The 20,616-nt window shown below is 48.3% G+C and overlaps 2 protein-coding genes across 6 annotated transcripts in view; one reads left to right on the top strand and one right to left on the bottom strand.

Annotated features, from left to right (window-relative positions):
* The window catches only part of LOC137421260 (GMP reductase 1-like), a 905,715-nt gene that overhangs the window by 327,197 nt on the left and 557,902 nt on the right, over positions 1–20,616 (top strand). The window lies entirely within an intron of this gene.
* LOC137421265 (furin) overlaps positions 1–20,616 on the bottom strand; it is a 141,862-nt gene that overhangs the window by 82,500 nt on the left and 38,746 nt on the right. For 3 of the 4 annotated variants that reach the window (XM_078771639.1, XM_078771642.1, XM_078771640.1), the window contains exon 3: positions 2,161–2,256. The exons of the other annotated variant lie outside the window; for it this stretch is intronic. In XM_078771639.1, the coding sequence (XP_078627765.1) occupies positions 2,161–2,256 (96 nt within the window). The remainder of the gene's footprint in view (positions 1–2,160; positions 2,257–20,616) is intronic. 4 annotated transcript variants of the gene reach the window in all.

A 20,616-nucleotide genomic window follows, 5' to 3' on the forward strand; every position in this document is an offset into this window, starting at 1 on the left:
TTTAGAATTTCAATAAAAGCCACATTACTGTTCATGTCGGTAAATATTATTCCATCGTGTTTCAAATCATGATCGATACACTATGATCGTGATGATCGTGATGATCGTGATGATCGTGATTGTGAATCGTGATCGATAATCGTGTTCACAATCGCTATGCCGTATGTACTCCCGATATGTGTACCAAATTCCCGATACGTGTAACTGTACCAAATCAACAGTTAAAAGGATTTTGAGCCGATAGCTGTTACGGCCTTGGCAAGATCGATGGAGACAGCGATCTATTAGCGATCGATGGAGACATGTTGCTTTCCCGGGTGCCATACAAACGGCTGCACCGATCGCGTGGCACCCGAGAAAGCAACATCGTCACAATGAGAACAATGAACGTTATGCGAACGCGAATGTTATGCGGGAGTCCAAACCTGAGAATGCTGGAGACTAAAGCTGAAATTGGGAAAACTAAATAGCCTATTTTACTCCTAGAGATCCCAGGATTACCCACACAAAATATCGTTGCGATCGGTTCAGCAGTTTTTACGGTACCTTCGAACAGACAGACAGACGGACGGACATTTGGTGAATTATAGTAAGATTCGATTGATTAATCAATAAATCAAAAATAGCCTTTACAGCCAAATCACTTGGTCATTTTCATGTCCAAATATCAGCTTCCTCGCTCAAAAGGTGCCTGAGATAAAGCCCAGAAGAGAAAGGAAATAAATAAGTACTTAATTAATCGATAATAATTAAATAGCTAATCAATCAATTGATTAATCAAAAAACAAAAAAATAATGTTTTCACCAAAGCACTTGCTCACTATTGTGCCACAATTTCAGCTTCTTAGCTCAAAGTATGGCTGAGATATCGCCTGGACAAACAAACAACCAAACAAGAAGACGTCATGCAGAGCACGATACTTGCAAAATCCACCCCCCCCCACCCCCTAAAGAATGTCATTGATCCATCAAATTGTCCATTTCATCCAGATTAAAATTGATGATCTCGATGAAACCTCGGGTTAATAGGATGAAAAGTGACGAGTTTTCAAATAAAAATGGATGATTTTAGAAGTTTCACCTTGAGTTGACCTTTTGCTCTCAAAAATAGTTGGTTTCCCAATTCAGCGAGGCACTATGGAAATGCTGTTAAATTTTCAAGTCAATTGGATGAAAATTTATGATTTTTCAGATGAAAATTGATGATTTTGGAAGTTTGATTTCAGAGTTGACCTTTGACCTTTTCACCTCAAAAATAGTTGGTTTCCCTATTTAGTGACTCAATGTGCAAATGCTGTTCAATTTTCAATTCAATCAGATGAAAATTGACAGGGTTTTTTCAGATGAAAATTATGCTTTTGGAAATTTGACCTTGAGTTGACCTATGACCTCTTGACTTCAAAAATAGTAAGTTTCCCAATTCAGTGAGGCAATATTCAAATGCTCGTCTGTTTTCAAGTCAATTGGATGAAAATTGACGGTTTTTCAGATGAAAATGGATGATTTTGGAAATTTGACCTTTATTTGACCTTTGACCTCAAAAATAGTTAGTTTCCTAATTTAGTGAAGCACTATGCAAATGCTGTTCTATTTTCAAGTCAATTGGATGAAAATTGACGATTTGGCAGATGAAAATTTATGATTTTGGAAATTTGACCTCGAGTTCACCTTTGACCTTTTTACCTCAAGAACAGTTGGTTTCCCAATTTAGTGTCTCAATATACAAATGATGTTTAATTTTCAAGTCAATTGGATTAAAAATTGCGATTTTAGAAATTTGACCTCCAGATGACCTTTGACCTCAAAATCAATTGGCTTCACAATTGTGACAACCTCTACAAATTGGTGAAGTTTTGTGACAATCGGTTTAGAATTGTGACCTGTAGGCCGGTAACAAACAAACAAACAGAATAACAAACGCAACCGACCAATATACTTGAAAAATCTTCGATCTTGCAAGTAACAAACAAGGAAGAAAAACAAACAAGAAACCGAGTGAAAACTGAGTACTCACTTTCAGCAGGCGTCATTGCCGGGCCCCCTTCGGTGCCCGGCAATGATGTTATGCAGCGCCTGGAGAGGGCATAGGAAAGGAGCAGTGTACAATAAAGATGGATATAAAAAGTCAGGTTGCTACTACCAAGCGTAGCACTTCCTTACCAGGTACCACTGGCTGCTGTACAAAGGATCAGTGGGTTCTAGAAAAGTGGTACGCTTGGTTCGGATCTTGACCACCTGCTGTTGCATAGCATACACCTGCAAAAAGAAAGAAAAATGAAGGAGACACTTACAAGTTTTCTTCTGTTTCATTACCCAACGTTATTTGATGAGAGAATAAGTGCAGGAAGCAAACCAGACGACATCCAAGTTGTGCTGAGAGGTCTGCAATGGATCACTCCTTGAATGGGACACTTAATGAGCAGGCTATGCTGAAAGTGCCATTTGCTTTAGGGGATCTTTAATGGGTCCAATTCTTTTTAAAACAATTTTATCCAACCTTGACCTTTGACCTTTTGATCTAAAAAAAACAAAAAAAAACAATCAGCTTCTAGCTTTTGATTGGTGAACCAAATCAATAAACCAATATGCAAATTCTTAAAATTTCAGGTCAATCGGATGAACATTGACGATTTTATGTGACGCTGACCTTTTGACCTTTTGACCTTTTGACCAAATTATTGATTTGCCTTCTCCATATCATAATAAAGCAGTTGAAAATTTGATGACAAAACGATATGGTAAATTGAAATATCAGGTCAATTGAATGAAAATTGATAATATTATGTGACACTGATCTTTTGACACAATTATTAATTTGCCTTCTCTGTATCTTATGATATCTTCTATATTATAATAGGCGAAGGTGATTCTGTCTGTCTGTCTGTCTGTCTGTCTGTCTGTCTGTCTGTCCGGGGATGTAGCTTACTCCGTTTACAGAGTAGCTCCACCCATTCTTGGAGAGGCTTCATGTAAACAAATATCCACCATTTTATTAACTCGAATCGCTTTGAGGCCTGTTTAGTTAGGCCCGTGCTGTCTTTCTCTCTCACACAGGTTTATTTCAACTCAAATTCGATATATCATTTCATTTTTAAGTCGCTAACATAGTTTTAGACTCGGTTGGAAAAAAACGGGAAGAGAATCCCATGAAAGTTTCCGTTTATAGAACGAAATGATTTCTCAAAGGCCTGTAAAATAAAGCCCATTCATTGAGAGTCACCCTCACGATTTTATCTCGAATTCACCATCTGATTTCATTTTTATCGATGGTTTTAGACTCGGTGTCAGAAATAATTGAGAACATTCACGCACACACAGGAAAATGCAGAGATATATATTTTTAAATCGCGCCACGATGATACATGAAAATACACCGCCTAAAATAACAGTCGGGGAAAATGTCGACATATATAAAAAATTCGCTTTTTCTTTTCCATTAAGATATATTACTTTTACTTTTGATGACAGTCGTCACAAAACGACATATATATCTTCGTTCTTATTTTATTCAACATTATTATCCGGAAGTAAAAACTAAAATATGTTTCAGGAAATTACCGAGAGATATTTCTTCATTTTTTTTTTATTAGTTATGTGCGCATACACTTTAAATAGGTTTATTTGAAATCATTAATTTTCACAATGTAATTTAAATGCCATTTGATGATTACAAGACACTTCCTCTTGAGGATCGTGACAATTCATGCGTTGCATGGAAACTTCCATTTCCAAAATGAATGAGACGGGAGAGGAGTGAGGAGCAAGGATTTGGAGAGTGAGGGGCGAGGGGTTGGAGAGTGAGGAGTGAGGGGTTGGAGAGCAAGGAACGAGGGGTTGGAGAGTGGGGAGCGAGGGGTTGGAGAGTGAGGAGCGACAACGAGGGGTTCGAGACCGAGGAGCTAAGGGTTGGAGAGTGAGTAGCGAGGGGTTGGAGAGCGAGGAGCGAGGGGTTGGAGAGCGAGGAACGAGGGGTTGGAGAGCGAGGAGCGAGGGTTTGGAGAGCGAGGAGCGAGGGGTTGGAGAGCGAGGATCTCGGGGTTGGAGAACGAGGATCTCGGGGTTGGAGAGCGAGGAGCTAGGGGTTGGAGAGCGAGGAGCTAGGGGTTGGAGAGCGAGGAGCTAGGGGTTGGAGAGCGAGGGGCTAGGGGTTGGAGAGCGAGGAGCTAGGGGTTGGAGAGCGAGGAGCTAGGGGTTGGAGAGCGAGGAGCTAGGGGTTGGAGAGCGAGGAGCTAGAGGTTGGAGAGCGAGGAGCTAGGGGTTGGAGAGTGAGGAGCTCGGGTTTGGAGAGCGAGGAGCGAGGGGTTGGAGAGAGAGGAGCAAGGGGTTGGAGAGCGAGGAGTTAGGGGTTGGAGAGCGAGGAGCTAGGGGTTGTAGAGCGAGGAGCGAGGGGTTGGGGTGTGAGGAGCTAGGGGTTGGAGAGGAGCGAGAAATTGGAGAGCGAGGAGTTGGAGAGTGAGGAGCTAGGGGTTGGAGAGTGAGGAGCTAGGGGTTGGAGAGTGAGGAGCTCGGGGTTGGAGAGTGAGGAGCTCGGGGTTGGAGAGTGAGGAGCTAGGGGTTGGAAAGGAGCGAGAAATTGGAGAGGAGCGAGGGGTTGGAGAGCGAGGAGTGAGGGGTTGGAGAGCGAGGGGCGAGGGGTTGGAGAGTGAGGAGCAAGGGGTTGGAGAGCGAGGAGCGAGGGGTTGGAGAGCGAGGAGCGAGGGGTTGGAGAGCGAGGAGCGAGGGGTTCAAGAGCGAGGGGTTGGAGAACAAGGAGCGAGGGGTTGGAGAGCGAGGAGTTGGAGAACAAGGAGCGAGGGGTTGGAGAGCGAGGAGCTAGGGGTTGGAGAGTGAGGAGCGAGGGGTTGGAGAGCGATGAGCTAGGGGTTGGAGAGCGATGAGCTAGGTGTTGGAGAGTGAGGGCCGATTGGAGCGGAGAGTGAGGAGCGATTGGAGAGAAGAGTGAGGAGCAATTGGAGAGGAGAATGAGGAGTGATTGGAGGGGAGTGTGAGGGATTGGAGCGGAGTGTGAGGGATTGGAGAGGAGTGTGAGGGATTGGAGAGGAGTGTGAGGGATTGGAGAGGAGTGTGAGGGATTGGAGAGGAGTGTGAGGGATTGGAGAGGAGTGTGAGGAGGTATTGGAGAGGAGTGTGAGGAGGAGTGGGATTGGAGAGGCATGAGGGTGGAGAGAGGAGAGTGTCAGGTGGAGAGGAGTGACGGGTCACATATTATGTGAAATAAATAAATTGTGTTCATTGCACCATTTCTCGATCTGATGAATTGCCAGTAACCATTTTGTAAAATTTCTTCTGCAGCATCTAAATCAAGATGTCCAAATGTCACACACGTCCATGACCGTGGGATTCCCATGGGTGACCCCACTAGTATTCTTATAATAGAGCAAACGTATGTGGTTATGTCGTTTGTATGTTTGTTGATCTGCGACTAAAACGTCTTCTTCTTCAAATAAAATTACACCCTATTAATTAACCCTCTTAATTACGTTTAGACTGCTGAGACCCCTCAGACCTTTGACGACCCTTTAATTCTCCCAAGACCCTTAAGACCACCAAAACACCCCAAAGACCCAAAACACCCGAAGACCCAAAACACCCCGAAGACCCAAAACACCCCGAAGACCCAAAACACCCCGAACACCCAAAACACCCCATGACCCAAAACACCCCGAAGACCCAAAACACCCCGAAGACCCAAAACACCCCGAAGACCCAAAACACCCCGAAGACCCAAAACACCCCGAAGACCCAAAACACCCCGAAGACCCAAAACACCCCGAAGACCCAAAACACCCCGAAGACCCAAAACACCCCGAAGACCCAAAACACCCCGAAGACCCAAAACACCCCGAAGACCCAAAACACCCCGAAGACCCAAAACACCCCGAAGACCCAAAACACCCCGAAGACCCAAAACACCCCGAAGACCCAAAACACCCCGAAGACCCAAAACACCCCGAAGACCCAAAACACCCCGAAGACCCAAAACACCCCGAAGACCCAAAACACCCCGAAGTCCCAAAACACCCCGAAGACCCAAAACACACCGAAGACCCAAAACACCCCGAAGACCCAAAACACCCCGAAGACCCAAAACACCCCGAAGACCCAAAACACCCCGAAGACCCAAAACACCCCAAAGACCCAAAACACCCTGAAGACCCAAAACACCCTGAAGACCCAAAACACCCCGAACACCCAAAAGACCCAAAAGACCCAGAAGACCCAGAAGACCCCGAAGACCCAAATACCCAGAAGACCCAATACTCCCCGAAGACCCCAATGACCCTTAAGACCCAAAATACTCTTAAATACCCCCAAAGAACCAAAATACCCCAAAGACACTTAAAGACCCACAGGAAACTTAAGACCCAAAATACCCTTAAAGGCCCAGAAGATCCAAAAGACCCTGAAGACCCAAATGGCCCTGAAGACCCAAAAGACCCAAATGACACCGAAATGGTCAAAGATGCCTATCCCTCTGAAACGACGTGTGGTGAGGCGTGCAGAGAGCGCCGAGTCATGCTAGTTATCATAATAAAGCTTTGGTGAAAATTTGATGACAATAGCTCGAATGGTAAAAAGTTTCGGCCCGGACACACGGACATGGACACAGACACGGACACGGACACGGACACACAATTACAATACCCAATAAGAGTGAAAATTAAATTGGTTGTTTCTTTAAATTAAATTAAACAACAATAATGATGATTTGAAGAAACGTGACTTTGCAAAACAGACGGTAACAAGATAGAAAATGGCTGTTAAATAACTGCAGTAATTCCTCTGGACCCTGCCATGTTATGCTGTCATTGTCGGAGCAGGCCATACTATTCCTTATTAGCCTCTTTTGTAGTTCCAAATGTTGTTTTTTCACTCTCCATATTCGAATTGTCTTGAAATCATTATTGGCCTTTTTGTCTCTCCTCAATTAGGGTACATTGTATTTTAACGTCGCTTTCCATGAACATTCATGTCCAGATGTAATACGATTAGAATTGATATAAAGCTGTGTCTAGTGTGGTTTGGAATCTCGGGCTGGCTATAAACTGTCATTCTGATGTTTCGCAGACAGGGTGAATCATCAATGGACATTAAAAAGGGTGTCCTGTCTGATGGCACTAGTTGGTGGATGTGATCCCAGTGTCTTTCGTGATAAGTACGTGAGCTATCTCAACCACCCAGGCCAAATTACAAATTCCCACCTTGTGTTGGATGTCGTTTTACAAGACACATCCATAATTGTAACCCTTTCCAAGGAAAACCTCTTCGGCAGAAAACTGATGCTCCATATAGAGCATGGTACATGATGATAAAGCTGCGAAACATTCAATTGATTACCAACTCAAATTTAAGCTTCATCGCTGCATTGCGTGAACAGATACAGTCGTTTTACAATTGCTCCAGGCAGCAGAACCAAAATTAAGATATCATGAAGATGATGAAAATCTAAAGTCCATGATTCTAGGTTGGGAGGTGGGGGGGGGGGCGCGAGGGAGGGTGGGATTGTAAAATAAAACAATTGTTCAAACATAAATTGCAATGATAATAAACAAGAAGAAAAACACATGAAATGTCATAGCTCCCGTGCTTTTAATAATTAGCATCCCGTCGTAATTTCGTAATTGTCAGTCAGCCACCTTTGGTCGGATGACAAAACAAAATCTTCTGAATATGTATACTCTAATCTAATGTATTGTCTTTGTGCCAAGTTTGAACAAAATCGGACCATGTATGTTGATAAATGGTTGGGGATGTAGCGGCTACCGCTGGGTTTTCACAATCGCCTTGCACCTATCAAGGACGCGGAGCGATCACCATGCCGGGCTCGTCCAGAACGCCCGGGCAGGCTCGCCCTCAACTTGCCAGGCCGCAGCCAGGATGCTCGGCCACGCCCCCTCTCACCTTTCCTGGGCAAACGCTCCGGGATAATGTGTGTATATATATTGCTGCCCGATAAACGGGCTTTTCAGAGTACCTGAGTGTTTTGTTTGAATAAAGCAACTCGGACGAATTCCAGCTTTTTGTAGCGTCCATTCTTCCGATCGACGTGGGAGCCCGAGCTCCTTCATTGGTGACCTACCGACATGGACACGGCAGTGGCCCTTAAACTGCCTACCTTCTGGGAGGCTCACGCGGCGGATTGGTTCGCACAGGCGGACTCCCTGTTCGCCCTGCGAGGCATCACGGCCGGCGACACCCGCTTCCACCATGTGGTAGCAGCGCTCGGTTCAGCCACCGCAGCCCGCGCCCTGAGCCTCCTCGAGAGCCCGCCAGCCGCTGACAAATACGGCGCGATTAAAAAGCTCCTCCTCGACGCTTTCGCCCTCCCATCGGCGGAACGCGCACGGCGCCTGCTAGACCTGCCCGAGCTCGGCGACACGAGCCCTTCTGAGCGAATGGACTACATGCTTTCGCTGCTCGGCAAGCACTCTCCGGCATTCCTGTTCCGGGAGCTGTTCCTCCGTCAGCTGCCTAGCCCGGTACGCCTCGCCCTGGCAAGCACGACGATCACGGATCCCCGTGCCCTTGCCAGGGAAGCCGACAAGATCTCCGCCGCAGGCCAGCGCATCGCAGCAGCGACCTGGGACCCACCGCCGTCCGACGCAACACCCATGGCGCCCGAGCACCCGGCACGGTCGACGACCGAACTGCCGACGCAATTGGCGGCCGCTACACCGAGCCGACCACCTCCAGCACGACGACCGGGGCCTCCACCTGACCAAGCGTGGTGTTACTATCATGCCAGGTTCGGACAGAAGGCCCGGACATGCCGACCACCATGCACCTTCGGCAGGCCGGGAAACGGCCGGGCCGGCGTTCATTACCAGCCATGAGCGCCGGCCACACGGGCAACTTACTGTTCATCACGGATAAAGCGTCCGGACGGCGCTTCCTGTGCGACACCGGCGCCAAACTGAGCATCATACCCGCCTCTGACCAGGACAGGCAGTCCGCGGTTTGCGGCCCCTCCTTGGTTGCGGCCAACGGATCGGCCATCCGCACCTTCGGCCCGCGCAACATCACCCTCTGCTTCGGCGGCCAACGTTTTGCTTGGACGTTTGTAACCGCAAACGTGCCCATGGCTCTGCTAGGCGCCGACTTCCTCTGCGCACACGGACTGCTGGTGGACGTCCAACGGCGTCGTTTAATCAACACCGAAACCTTCAGCTCCCTGGTATGCACATTGAGCAGCTCCACGCCGACCAAGCTGGCATACGCCCTCCCGGCGGCGAACGAGTTTGCTCGCCTGCTCACGGAGTTCCCGGCCCTCATGCAGCCGACGTTTTCGGCTGTCGCAGTATGGCATGGGATCGAGCACCACATACCAACCACGGGCCCACCGGTCTACGCCAGAGCCCGCCGCCTCGACCCAGCCAAGCTCGCCATGGCCAAAGCCGAGTTCGACGCGTTAGAACACCTCGGCATCGTGCGTCGCTCCGATAGCGCGTGGGCTTCGCCACTACACATCGTCCCAAAGCCAGGGGGCGGCTGGCGCCCATGTGGCGACTACCGCCGCCTTAACGACGCTACCACCCCCGACAGGTATCCGATCCCGCACATCCAAGACTTCTCCGCCCGTCTGGCAGGACGGGTCATTTTTTCGAAAATTGATCTCATACGGGGATATCACCAGGTACCTGTCAGGGCGGCCGATGTCCCTAAAATGGCAGTCATCACGCCGTTCGGCTTATTCGAATTCTTACGGATGCCGTTTGGTCTCAAGAACGCAGCTCAGGCGTTCCAGCGCTTGATGGACGGCATGCTGCATGACCTGCCGTTCCTTTTCGTTTACCTGGACGACATCCTCGTCGCCAGCACGTCCCGGGCCGAGCACCTCCTCCACCTCCGAACACTGTTCGGGCGCCTCAGCGAGCACGGCCTCATCGTCAACCCGGCCAAATGCCACTTCGGCACGACGGCCGTTGATTTTTTGGGCCACCACATCACCAAGAACGGGGCCGTGCCGCTGCCAACCAAGGTCGAGGCCATCACCACGTTCCCGCGTCCCCGCACCATAAAGACCCTGCAGGAATTCCTGGGAATGGTGAATTTTTATCACCGATTCGTGCCCCGCGCTGCTCAACTCATGCGGCCCCTCTACGAAGCCCTCCGAGGCAAGCCGGCCAAGCACGACATCGCCTGGTCCGCAGCAATGGACGCGGCCTTCCAAAGCTCAAAGCGGGCCCTCGCCGATGCAACACTGCTCGCTCACCCGGTGCTCAATGCTCCCATCGCCCTCACCACGGATGCCTCCGACTACGCGGTGGGTGCCGTACATGAGCAATGGGTGAACGGGGTTTGGCAGCCACTCGCTTTTTTCAGCCGGCAGCTCCGGCCGAACGAGCTCAAATACAGCACGTTTGACCGTGAGCTCCTCGGTCTACACCTGGCCGTCCGCCATTTCCGCCACCTCCTGGAGGGCCGACCTTTCACGGCGTTCGTCGACCACAAGCCATTGGTTTACGCAATGGCCAAGGTCACGGAGCCGTGCTCGGCCCGTTAACAGCGCCACCTCTCCGCCATGTCGGAGTTTACCACGGACATCCGGCACGTCGCCGGCAAAAACAACGCCATGGCCGACTGTCTTTCCCGGGCCAGCGTGAACGCGGTCCACCTGGGCGTGGACTTCGCGCTTATGGCGGCGGACCAAACCACCGACACCACGGTGCAAGCCCTCCGGGCGGCGGACACGGGCCTCAGCCTGGCCGACATCCACTTCGCGGACACTGTCCTGCTCTGCGACGTCTCCCAAGGCCAGCCTCGCCCCATCGTGCCCGTCACCTGGCAACGCCGCATCTTCGCCTCCCTCCACGGCCTTTCCCACCCGGGCCGGAAAGCTTCCCAGAAGCTGGTGTCGGCGCGATTCGTCTGGCACGGCCTTTGTCGGGACGTCCGCGATTGGACCAGCACCTGCACAGCCGGCCAACGGGCCAAGGTCCACCGACACACCCAGGCCCCGCTGGCACCTTTCACCGTGCCCGAACGACGTTTCGACCATGTCAACGTGGATCTGGTGGGCCCCCTCCCCCCATCACGGGGGTTCACACACCTGCTCACCATGGTGGACAGGACCACCAGGTGGCCGGAGGCCATTCCCCCCATCTCCACCACCACCGCCGACGTGGCGCAGGCTTTCATCGCCACCTGGGTCGCCCGCTTCGGCGCACCGGCGGACATCTCGTCAGACAGCGGACCACAGTTCACCTCCGAGCTGTGGGGCGCGGTCGCCCGCAACCTGGGGGTCAAGCTCCACCGTACTACGGCCTACCACCCCCAAGCAAACGGGTTGTGCGAGCGATTCCACCGCTCCATGAAGGCCGCGCTCATGGCCGGACTTCAAGACGGCGGTTGGGCCGACCGGCTGCCGTGGGTCCTTTTGGGCCTCCGCACGGCCCCCAAGGAGGACCTCCAGGCATCCACCGCCGAGCTTGTCTACGGCCAGGCGCTACGCGTCCCGGGCGAATTCGTGCCCGACGCTACCAGTCCCTGGTCCGCAGCTCACCAGCGCTCGGACCTCCAGGAGGCCGCCCGACGGTTTGCCCCCGTGCCAACATCCCACCATGGTGACCCCCAGTCCTACGTCCCCCCAGCACTTCACACAGCGGAGTATGTTTTTGTGCGTCACGACGCACATCGGGGGCCACTCCGGCCACCGTACGACGGGCCCTTCCGGGTCCTGCGTCGGGACGACAAGTCGTTCGTCATCGACATCGGCGGCAGGTCGGACCGGATTGCGGTGGACCGCCTCAAGCCGGCGCACGTGGACGTCCACCAACCACCACGGGTGGCCCTTCCGCCGCGGCGAGGCCGCCCCCCGTCCACGGTGCCCCCCACTCGACCGCCCACCACCGCACCCCCCCCCCCCACGACCCACCAGGGGTCGCTTCGGCCGGGTCATCAGGACCCCCCTCAAATTGACCCTGCCGGTGCAAGTCGATTCTGGGGGGACGTGTGTAGCGGCTACCGCTGGGTTTTCACAATCGCCTTGCACCTATCAAGGACGCGGAGCGATCACCATGCCGGGCTCGTCCAGGACGCCCGGGCAGGCCCGCGCTCAACTTGCCAGGCCTCGGTCGAGACGCCCGGGCATGCCCAGGCATGCCCGGGGAGGCTCGCCCTCAACTTGCCAGGCTGCAGCCAGGACGCTCGGCCACGCCCCCTCTCACCTTTCCTGGGCAAACGCTCCGGGATAATGTGTGTATATATATTGCTGCCCGATAAACGGGCTTTTCAGAGTACCTGAGTGTTTTGTTTGAATAAAGCAACTCGGACGAATTCCAGCTTTTTGTCGCGTCCATTCTTCCGATCGACGTGGGAGCCCGAGCTCCTTCAGGGACACGTTTAAGTAACAAAATGGCCGCCAGTCTGCCATAGTGGATCTGATCACGAAAAAAATGGCATGCTTATGTAAGCCATCATATTCATTATCAGTGTGCCAAGTTTGAACAACATCGGCAAATGTATGTCCGAAAAATAGTTGAGGGCACGTTCAACATCAGGATTTTACAACTAAAATGGCTGCCAGTCGGCCATCCTTGATCGCATCGCGAAACAAAATGATGTGCTTATGTATACCGTCATGTGTTGTCTTTCTGCCAAGTACGAACAAAATCGGTAAATACATCTCCAAGATATGGTTGTGGACGCACGCAAGCACGCACGGACGAGACCCAATCCGCAAACCCCTGTGTGGACTAAGTCCAATTGGGGCCACTAACCATTTAGGACAATAAAGTTGACGTGTGACATCACCGAGATTGTCTAATGAAATCTAATTAATCAGACAGAGGATTCATGAATAACATCTTTCAGGGAAGTTTTCTTGCACACATGTCCACAATTGCCTCAATGTCTAACTCAATATGTTTGTGCACATATAGCACCAACGCATTGAATAGACCATTGTTGTTGTTGTTGTTGTTGTTGATGATTGTTCAATCGGGAAAATAAAATGACAATCACAGAAACTACACCAAAAATACCTATCCATCTTTTTCAACAATGTTTAGCAACCAACTGATATTTCGCGCAATCTATTAATACACTTCAAAAACGTAAACATAATTAAACCCTTTAAGCATTTTCTTAAATTACTAAAATGGCTGCCATCTCTGGCATGTAATCATTGCAGACTTTACATTAAAAAATTTCAACGCTATGCAATACTAGTACCCGACTGCAAAGCCGCAATGAGCCGGCGAAGCCAAAGCCTCTTGCCACTATTTTACCCATCACTCTGGCATCAGTAGGTTAGGTAGATGGTAGTAGGTTGGTGTAGTAGGTTTGAAATATTTTTTCAAATGCTCGAATCTCATTGGACCGCCCACCACCACACCGGACCCCCCCCCCCCCCCCCCCCACGACCCTTGGTAACGATTTTCGTTGAAGACAACCAGGGCCCGGGGAGCAAGGTTGGTCTTAAAGTATTTTAATTACAAATTAGAGGCGCATAAGATTGTGAATCAAAAAAAGACGGGTGAAACAAACGCCTATTGAACTTTTTCGCAATTGTTTTATGCATACCTCCGCATCCGGAAGATGGCGGCCTCCATTGAGTGATTTGGTTTTTGAAATATTTTTTCAAATGCTCGAATCTCATTGGTTCCGGTGTTTGGTGACGATTTTCGTTGAAGATAACCAGGCCCGTGCGGGCCGAGGTTGGTCTTAAAGTATTTTAATTACAAATTAGAGGTGCATAAGATTGTGAATGAAAAAAAGACGGGTGAAACAAACGCCTATTGAACTTTTTTCAATTTGTTATGCATACTTCCGCATCCGCAAGATGGCGGCCTCCATTGAGCGATTTGGTGCGTCAAAGCTTCGAAATTCTCAAGGGATCCAGCAAAATCTGGCTTTTCAACATAATACGTACGCGTTCATTCACAACACTGGCTTCGCCGGCTACTAGTACCCCACTGCAAAGCCGCAATGAGCCGGCGAAGCCAAAGTCTCTTGCCCCTATTTTACCCATCACTATGGCATCAGTAGGTTAGGTAGTTGGTAGTAGGTAGGTGTAGTAGGTACCGTACCTAGTTCAAAATGACACCATTTGCATTCTGGATGAGATAAAATTTATAAAAATTTCCTTCTTGATTATTTCGGTGAATTCCGCCTCAACTTCGGATATTTCCGGCCGTGAAAAACTATCCCCTACGGCCGCGAGATTTCTAAAAAATAATTCTTCGTCAATTTTAGAATATTTGATGCCGTTTTCAGCCTCCGAAATGTGGTAAAAAGCTTTTTGAAATATTTTTTCAAATGCTAGAATCTCATTGGTTCCGGTAATTGGTGACGATTTTCGTTGAAGATAACCAGGGCCCGTGTGGGCCCGGGGAACGAGGTTGGTCTTAAAGTATTTTAATTACAAATTAGAGGTGCATAAGATTGTGAATCAAACAAAGATGGGTGAAACAAACTCCTATTGAACTTTTTCGCAATTTTTTAATGCATACTTCCGCATCCAGAAGATGGCGGCCTCCATTGAGTGATTTGGTTTTTGAAATATTTTTTCAAATGCTCGAATCTCATTGGTTCCGGTGTTTGGTGACGATTTTCGTTGAAGATAACCAGGCCCGTGAGGGCCGAGGTTGGTCTTAAAGTATTTTAATTACAAATTAGAGGTGCATAAGATTGTCAATCAAAAAAAGACGGGTGAAACAAACGCCTATTCAACTTTTTTCAATTTGTTATGCATACCTCCGCATCCGCAAGATGGCGGCCTCCATTGAGCGATTTGGTGCGTCAAAGCTTCGAAATTCTCATGGGATCCAGCAAAATCTGGCTTTTCAACATAATACGTATGCGTTCATTCACAACACCGGCTTCGCCGGCTACTAGTACCCCACTGCAAAGCCGCAATGAGCCAGCGAAGCCAAAGCCTCTTGCCACTATTTTACCCATCACTATGGCATCAGTAGGTTAGGTAGTTGGTAGTAGGTAGGTGTAGTAGGTACCATACCTAGTTCAAAATGACACCATTTGCATTCTGGATGAGATTAAAATTTATAAAAATTTCCTTCTTGATTATTTCGGTGAATTCCGTCTCAACTTAGGATATTTCCGGCCATGAAAAACTATTCCCGACGGCCGCGAGATTTCTAAAAAATAATTCTTCGTCAATTTTAGAATATTTGACGCCGTTTTCAGCCTCCGAAATGTGGTAAAAAGCTTTTTTGAAATTATTTTTCAAATGCTCGAATCTCATTGGTTCCGGTGTTTGGTGACGATTTTCGTTGTAGATAACCAGGGCCCGTGTGGGCCCGGGGAACGAGGTTGGTCTTAAAGTGTTTTAATTACAAATTAGAGGTGTATAGGATTGCGAATCAAAAAAAGATGGGTTTTTTTTTGTTTGTTTTTTTTGTATACTGAATCGAGGCTCGTGAAAGAGCTGACATTTATTTCACAAACAAATCAACCAGACAAACAAAATATATAAAAAGAGGGAGCGGAAGACAAGAGAAGGGGAAGCACAGAAACACTCGAGGGCACACAACATTTAAGAGCAGGGAGATGTGTGGGAGGGAGAGGGCTTGGCGGGAGGGGGATGGCAGAAGTATCAAACACAAGGACACCAAGGACTTCCAGGACAGAAGTTGGTATTTCAAAAAAGTGGAATTGGGGTGAAATTAGCGGGGATAGAAAAGATCAATGTTTTGGATGGGGGAAGATAAGAGATGGTGGTGAACAGCTGTTTTAAAGACCTGGAGGGTGGAGTGGGATTGAAGAGAGTGAGGGAGTTTGTTCCAGAGGCGGGAGAAAAGAGGAATGAAGGAGTGAAGGTGAGCAGCGAGCCTTGATTTTGGCAGTTTAACCATAAGAGGGTTGCAGGCAGATCTTGTGCGACCTGTACGAATATTTGCTGGACAGAGCCCAGAGAGAGCTGGGGGGGCAAGGCCAGAGAGGAGTCGGTAGAAGACGGAAAGACCACCAACCTGCCTGCGGTGAGTGAGTTTGCCCTTGGAGTTAGCTTCATCGCGGGAGATTCCAATAATTCTGAATGCTTTGGTTTCAACAGCGTGAAGACGAGCTAGGTGTGAGGCAGGTGCACCAGCCCAGAGGGGAGAGCAGTATTCCATTGAGCTGCGGATGAAAGCCTTGTATGTGGTGAGGAGCTCAGGTGTGCCAAGGAAGGACTTTGCACGACGGAGGACGCCCAGTCGGCGACTGGCTTTGGAGGCCAGATTTGAAATGTGGTTTTCCCAGGAAAGATCATGGCAGATAGTGAGACCCAAAAGCTTGAGTGACAGAACTTCTTGGAGAGGATTATTCAGAAAGTGGATGGGAGGGTTGTCCAGTCGTTCTTTTCGGAGAGACATCGTAAGAGTGTGAGATTTGTCAGGATGGAAAGACATGTTCCACTTGTATGCCCAGTCTGTGATTTTGTCCAGGTCTGCAGAGAGTGAGGAGGCTGCAGACTGCCGATCTGAGGGATGAAGAATGGAGCGACAGAGAGTAGCGAGTAGGTGAAACAAACTCCTCTTGAACTTTTTTCAATTTTTTTATGCATACTTCCGCATCCCCAAGATGGCGGCCTCCATTGAGCGGTTTGGTGCGTCAAAGCTTCGAAATTCTCAAGGGATCCAGCAAAATCTGGCTTTTCAACATAATACATATGCGTTCATTCACAACACCGGCTTCGCCGGCTACTAGTACCCCACTGCAAAGCCGCAATGAGCCGGCGAAGCCAAAGCCTCTTGCCACTATTTTACCCATCACTATGGCATCAGTAGGTTAGGTAGTTGGTAGTAGGTAGGTGTAGTAGGTACCGTACCTAGTTCAAAATGACACCATTTGCATTCTGGATGAGATTGAAATTTATAAAATTTCCTTCTTGATTATTTCGGTGAATTCCGTCTCAACTTCGGATATTTCCGGCCGTGAAAAACTATCCCATACGGCCGCGAGATTTCTAAAAAATAATTCTTCGTCAATTTTAGAATATTTGACGCCGTTTTCAGCGTCCGAAATGTGGTGAAAAGCTTTTTGAAATATTTTTTCAAATGCTCGAATCTCATTGGTTCCGGTGTTTGGTGACGATTTTCGTTGAAGATAACCAGGGCCCGTGTGGGCCCGGGGAACGAGGTTGGTCTTAAAGTGTTTTAATTACAAATTAGAGGTGCATAAGATTGTGAATCAAACAAAGACAGGTGAAACAAACTCCTATTGAACTTTTTCGCAATTTTTTTATGCATACTTCCGCATCCAGAAGATGGCGGCCTCCATTGAGTGATTTGGTTTTCGAAATATTTTTTCAAATGTTCGAATCTCATTGGTTCCGGTGTTTGGTGACGATTTTCGTTGAAGATAACCAGGCTCGTGCGGGCCGAGGTTGGTCTTAAAGTGTTTTAATTACAAATTAGAGGTGCATAGGATTGTGAATCAAAAAAAGACGGGTGAAACAAACTGCTGTTGAACTTTTTTCAATTTGTTATGCATACTTCCGCATCCGCAAGATGGCGGCCTCCATTGAGCGATTTGGTGCGTCAAAGCTTCGAAATTCTCAAGGGATCCAGCAAAATCTGGCTTTTCAACATAATACGTACGCGTTCAATCCGTTCATTCACAACACTGGCTTCGCCGGCTATTAGTTCGGCTTGCCTAACTGATTATATATTTAGTCTTTTCAGTTGCAAGGCCAGACAAATAGCGTCACTGGCAGAGGCACAAACATTGGCTCAACCCTCAAGATCGAAGTCTGTGGCGATGGATCATCATTATGGAACAGATGGAAGGACAGGGAGCAGCAGTCGCTGCCCCTGTATCAATGCCTTAACTAACTAACTTACTTTACAGTGGAACTTTTTGGAAAAATTTACTGCATGAGACAGTTTTCCACATTCCGAGAACACCTCAGTTATATTTACCTCAATACATGTGAAAACTAGAACGGCACTCAGTAGAGAGCATACCTCCGCCAGATGAACAGTTTACTTTTTGTATCCTAGAGTCGACCAGAAAATCACAATACAGAATCACATTTAATCAAAATCATCCGTCCACAACTTTTTGAGATATCCTGCTTTGTATCGTTTTTGGCCCTATCTCAGAATGGTGAAGAATCACTTAAAAAATTCTACTGGCCGGATCCAGATCCGGATCTTCCACAAAATTGAATCAATACTTCCTTGTCACACACACAACCTGTCCACCAGGTTTCGTCCAAATCCGTCAACAACCTTTTGAGATAGCCTGCTGTATGTTCGTTTTAGCCCTCTCTCCCAATGGTGAAGATTCACTTTAAAAAATAAATAATACTCATATCCGAATCCATATTCAGATCTTCACCAAAATCGAATCGATTCTTCATTTTCAGACACCCAACCTGTCCACCAAGTTTTGTCCAAATCCGTCCACAACTTTATGAGATATCCTGCTATGTATCGTTTTGGACCTTTCTCCCAATGGTGAAGAATCACTTGAAAAATTCTAGTAGCCGGATCCGAATCCGGATCTTCACTAAAATCTAATCATTTCGTCGTTCACATACGCTACCTCTCTTCCAAATTTCGTCCGAATATGTCGACAACTTTTTGAGATATCTTGTTCACAAACAAACGGACAAACAGACAGACAGACAGACAGACAGAGGTGAAAACATAACCTCTGTCCACCTTTGGTGGTGGAGGTAACCAGGTAGAGAGCACACCTCCGCCAGGCTGAAGAGTTTACAGTTTGTATCCTACTGATGGGTCGGATCCGGATCCGACATGAACCAAAATCTAATCAGCTTGTTGTTGTCACCTACCCAACTCATCCACCAAATTTTGTCATAAGTAGTCCACAACTTACTGAAATATCATGCTACATATTGTTTTAACCATATCACTCAATCATGAAGAATCCCGGTGTGTACCCTGGTTAGAATATGTACACCGTATCCCTGCACCGAATAGGTACTGAAAAGGTACCGTAAGAGGCGACTGAAAGGGTTGGCGTCAGGAAGGGCATCCGGCCATAAAAAAAACAAAAAACATTGCCTCAAAAAGAGAACCATGACAATTACAACTACATATGGGCAGGGTACAGCCCGAAGTGGAGATCGGTTTCTGAGGTTTGGGACATGGAATGTAGGGACAATGACAGGGAGATTTGTTGGAAGTATTGGTCAGAAGAAGAGTGGACATATGTTGTGTGCAGAAGACGAGATGGAAGGGAAGTGGTGTGAGAATGGTGAAGGGTAGGCAGGGACAGAAATACAAGTTTGTGTGGCAAGGGTGCCCGGAGGGTGTGAATGGTGTTGGTGTCCTGTTTTCTGAGGAGTTTGTAGACAGTGTGGTGAGTGTGACTAGAGTGAGTGATAGGTTGATGATGGTGAAAATGATGATTGGAAAGCTCTTGGTGAACGTCATCTCGGGATATGCTCCACAGGTTGGTCGTAGCGATGAAGAGAAGGACAAGTTTTGGTGTGCGATAGAGAAGCTGATGGAAAACGTGACAGATGAGGAAGTTGTTTTGGTAGGAGGAGACCGAAATGGACATGTGGGAAGGAGTATGGACGATTTTGAGGGAGTTCATGGGGGTTACGGATATGGTGTGAGAAATGGAGAAGGTGAAAGGATTTTGGAGTTTGCTGATGGAGCTGATTTGTTGATTTGTAATACTCAGTTCCAGAAAGAGGATAATAAGCTTGTTACATACACGTCAGGTGGGTCGACGACAACCGTTGACTACCTGATGGTGCGTAGGCGAGATAGGGGGCACCTCCGGGACACAAAGGTGATCCCGGGGGAGGAGGCTGTTTCACAGCACCACTTGGTTGTCTGCGACATAAGGGTGAAAGGTGCGAGGAGAGCTCGGCGGGTGAAGTACCAACCGAGAATGAAGATGTGGAGGTTGAAAGAGGTGACAGTAAGGGAGGCATTAAAAGAGAGGCTGAGTAGGGTAGAGGGTGATGTGGTTGAGCTTGAACGTGGTAGGATGTCAATGAAAGATAGTCTGTTGGGAGCCGTTGGTGAGGTATGTGGATGGACAAAAGGACCACCGAGGCACTCGGAAACATGGTGGTGGGATGAGGAAGTTGGAAAGAGGATTGACGAGAAGAGGAAGAAGTTCAAGGAGTGGCAGAAGGCAAAGGGTACAGGAGCAGAAAAACCAGAGCATGAAAGTTATAAGGCAGCCAAGAAGGCTGCAAAGAAAGAGGTAGCAAAGGCGCAGGAGGCATGTAGGAAAATGTTCGGAGAAAGCTTGGATTCGGAAGAGGGTCAGAGAGTGGTATTCAGGATTGCAAAGCAGATCGCGAAAGAGAGGTGTGATGTGATGGGGGTGAGTTGCTTGAAGGATGAAGTGGGACAAATCGTTGTGGACCCAGATGGAATTAAAGGAAGATGGAAAAGATATATGGAAATGCTGTTGAATACAGAGAATGAATGGGATGGCAACATGGAGAGTAACCCAGTTTTAGGACCGGCAGAGAAGATAACTGAGAAGGAAGTTGAGGAAGCGATAAAAGCAATGAAGAGTAGAAAAGCGGGAGGGCCGACGGGAGTTGTGGGAGATATGGTGAAGGCAGCAGGAAGTTGGGGTGTGAAGAGAATGACAGAGATCTGTAATCTGGTGGTGAAAGAAGGCCGCATTCCAGTGGTTGGGAACTGAGTACCCTCGTCCCTCTATAAAAGT

This window comes from Myxine glutinosa, chromosome 2, assembly GCF_964187855.1.
Source record: "Myxine glutinosa chromosome 2, kmMyxGlut1.1, whole genome shotgun sequence".
Lineage (NCBI taxonomy): Eukaryota > Metazoa > Chordata > Myxini > Myxiniformes > Myxinidae > Myxine > Myxine glutinosa.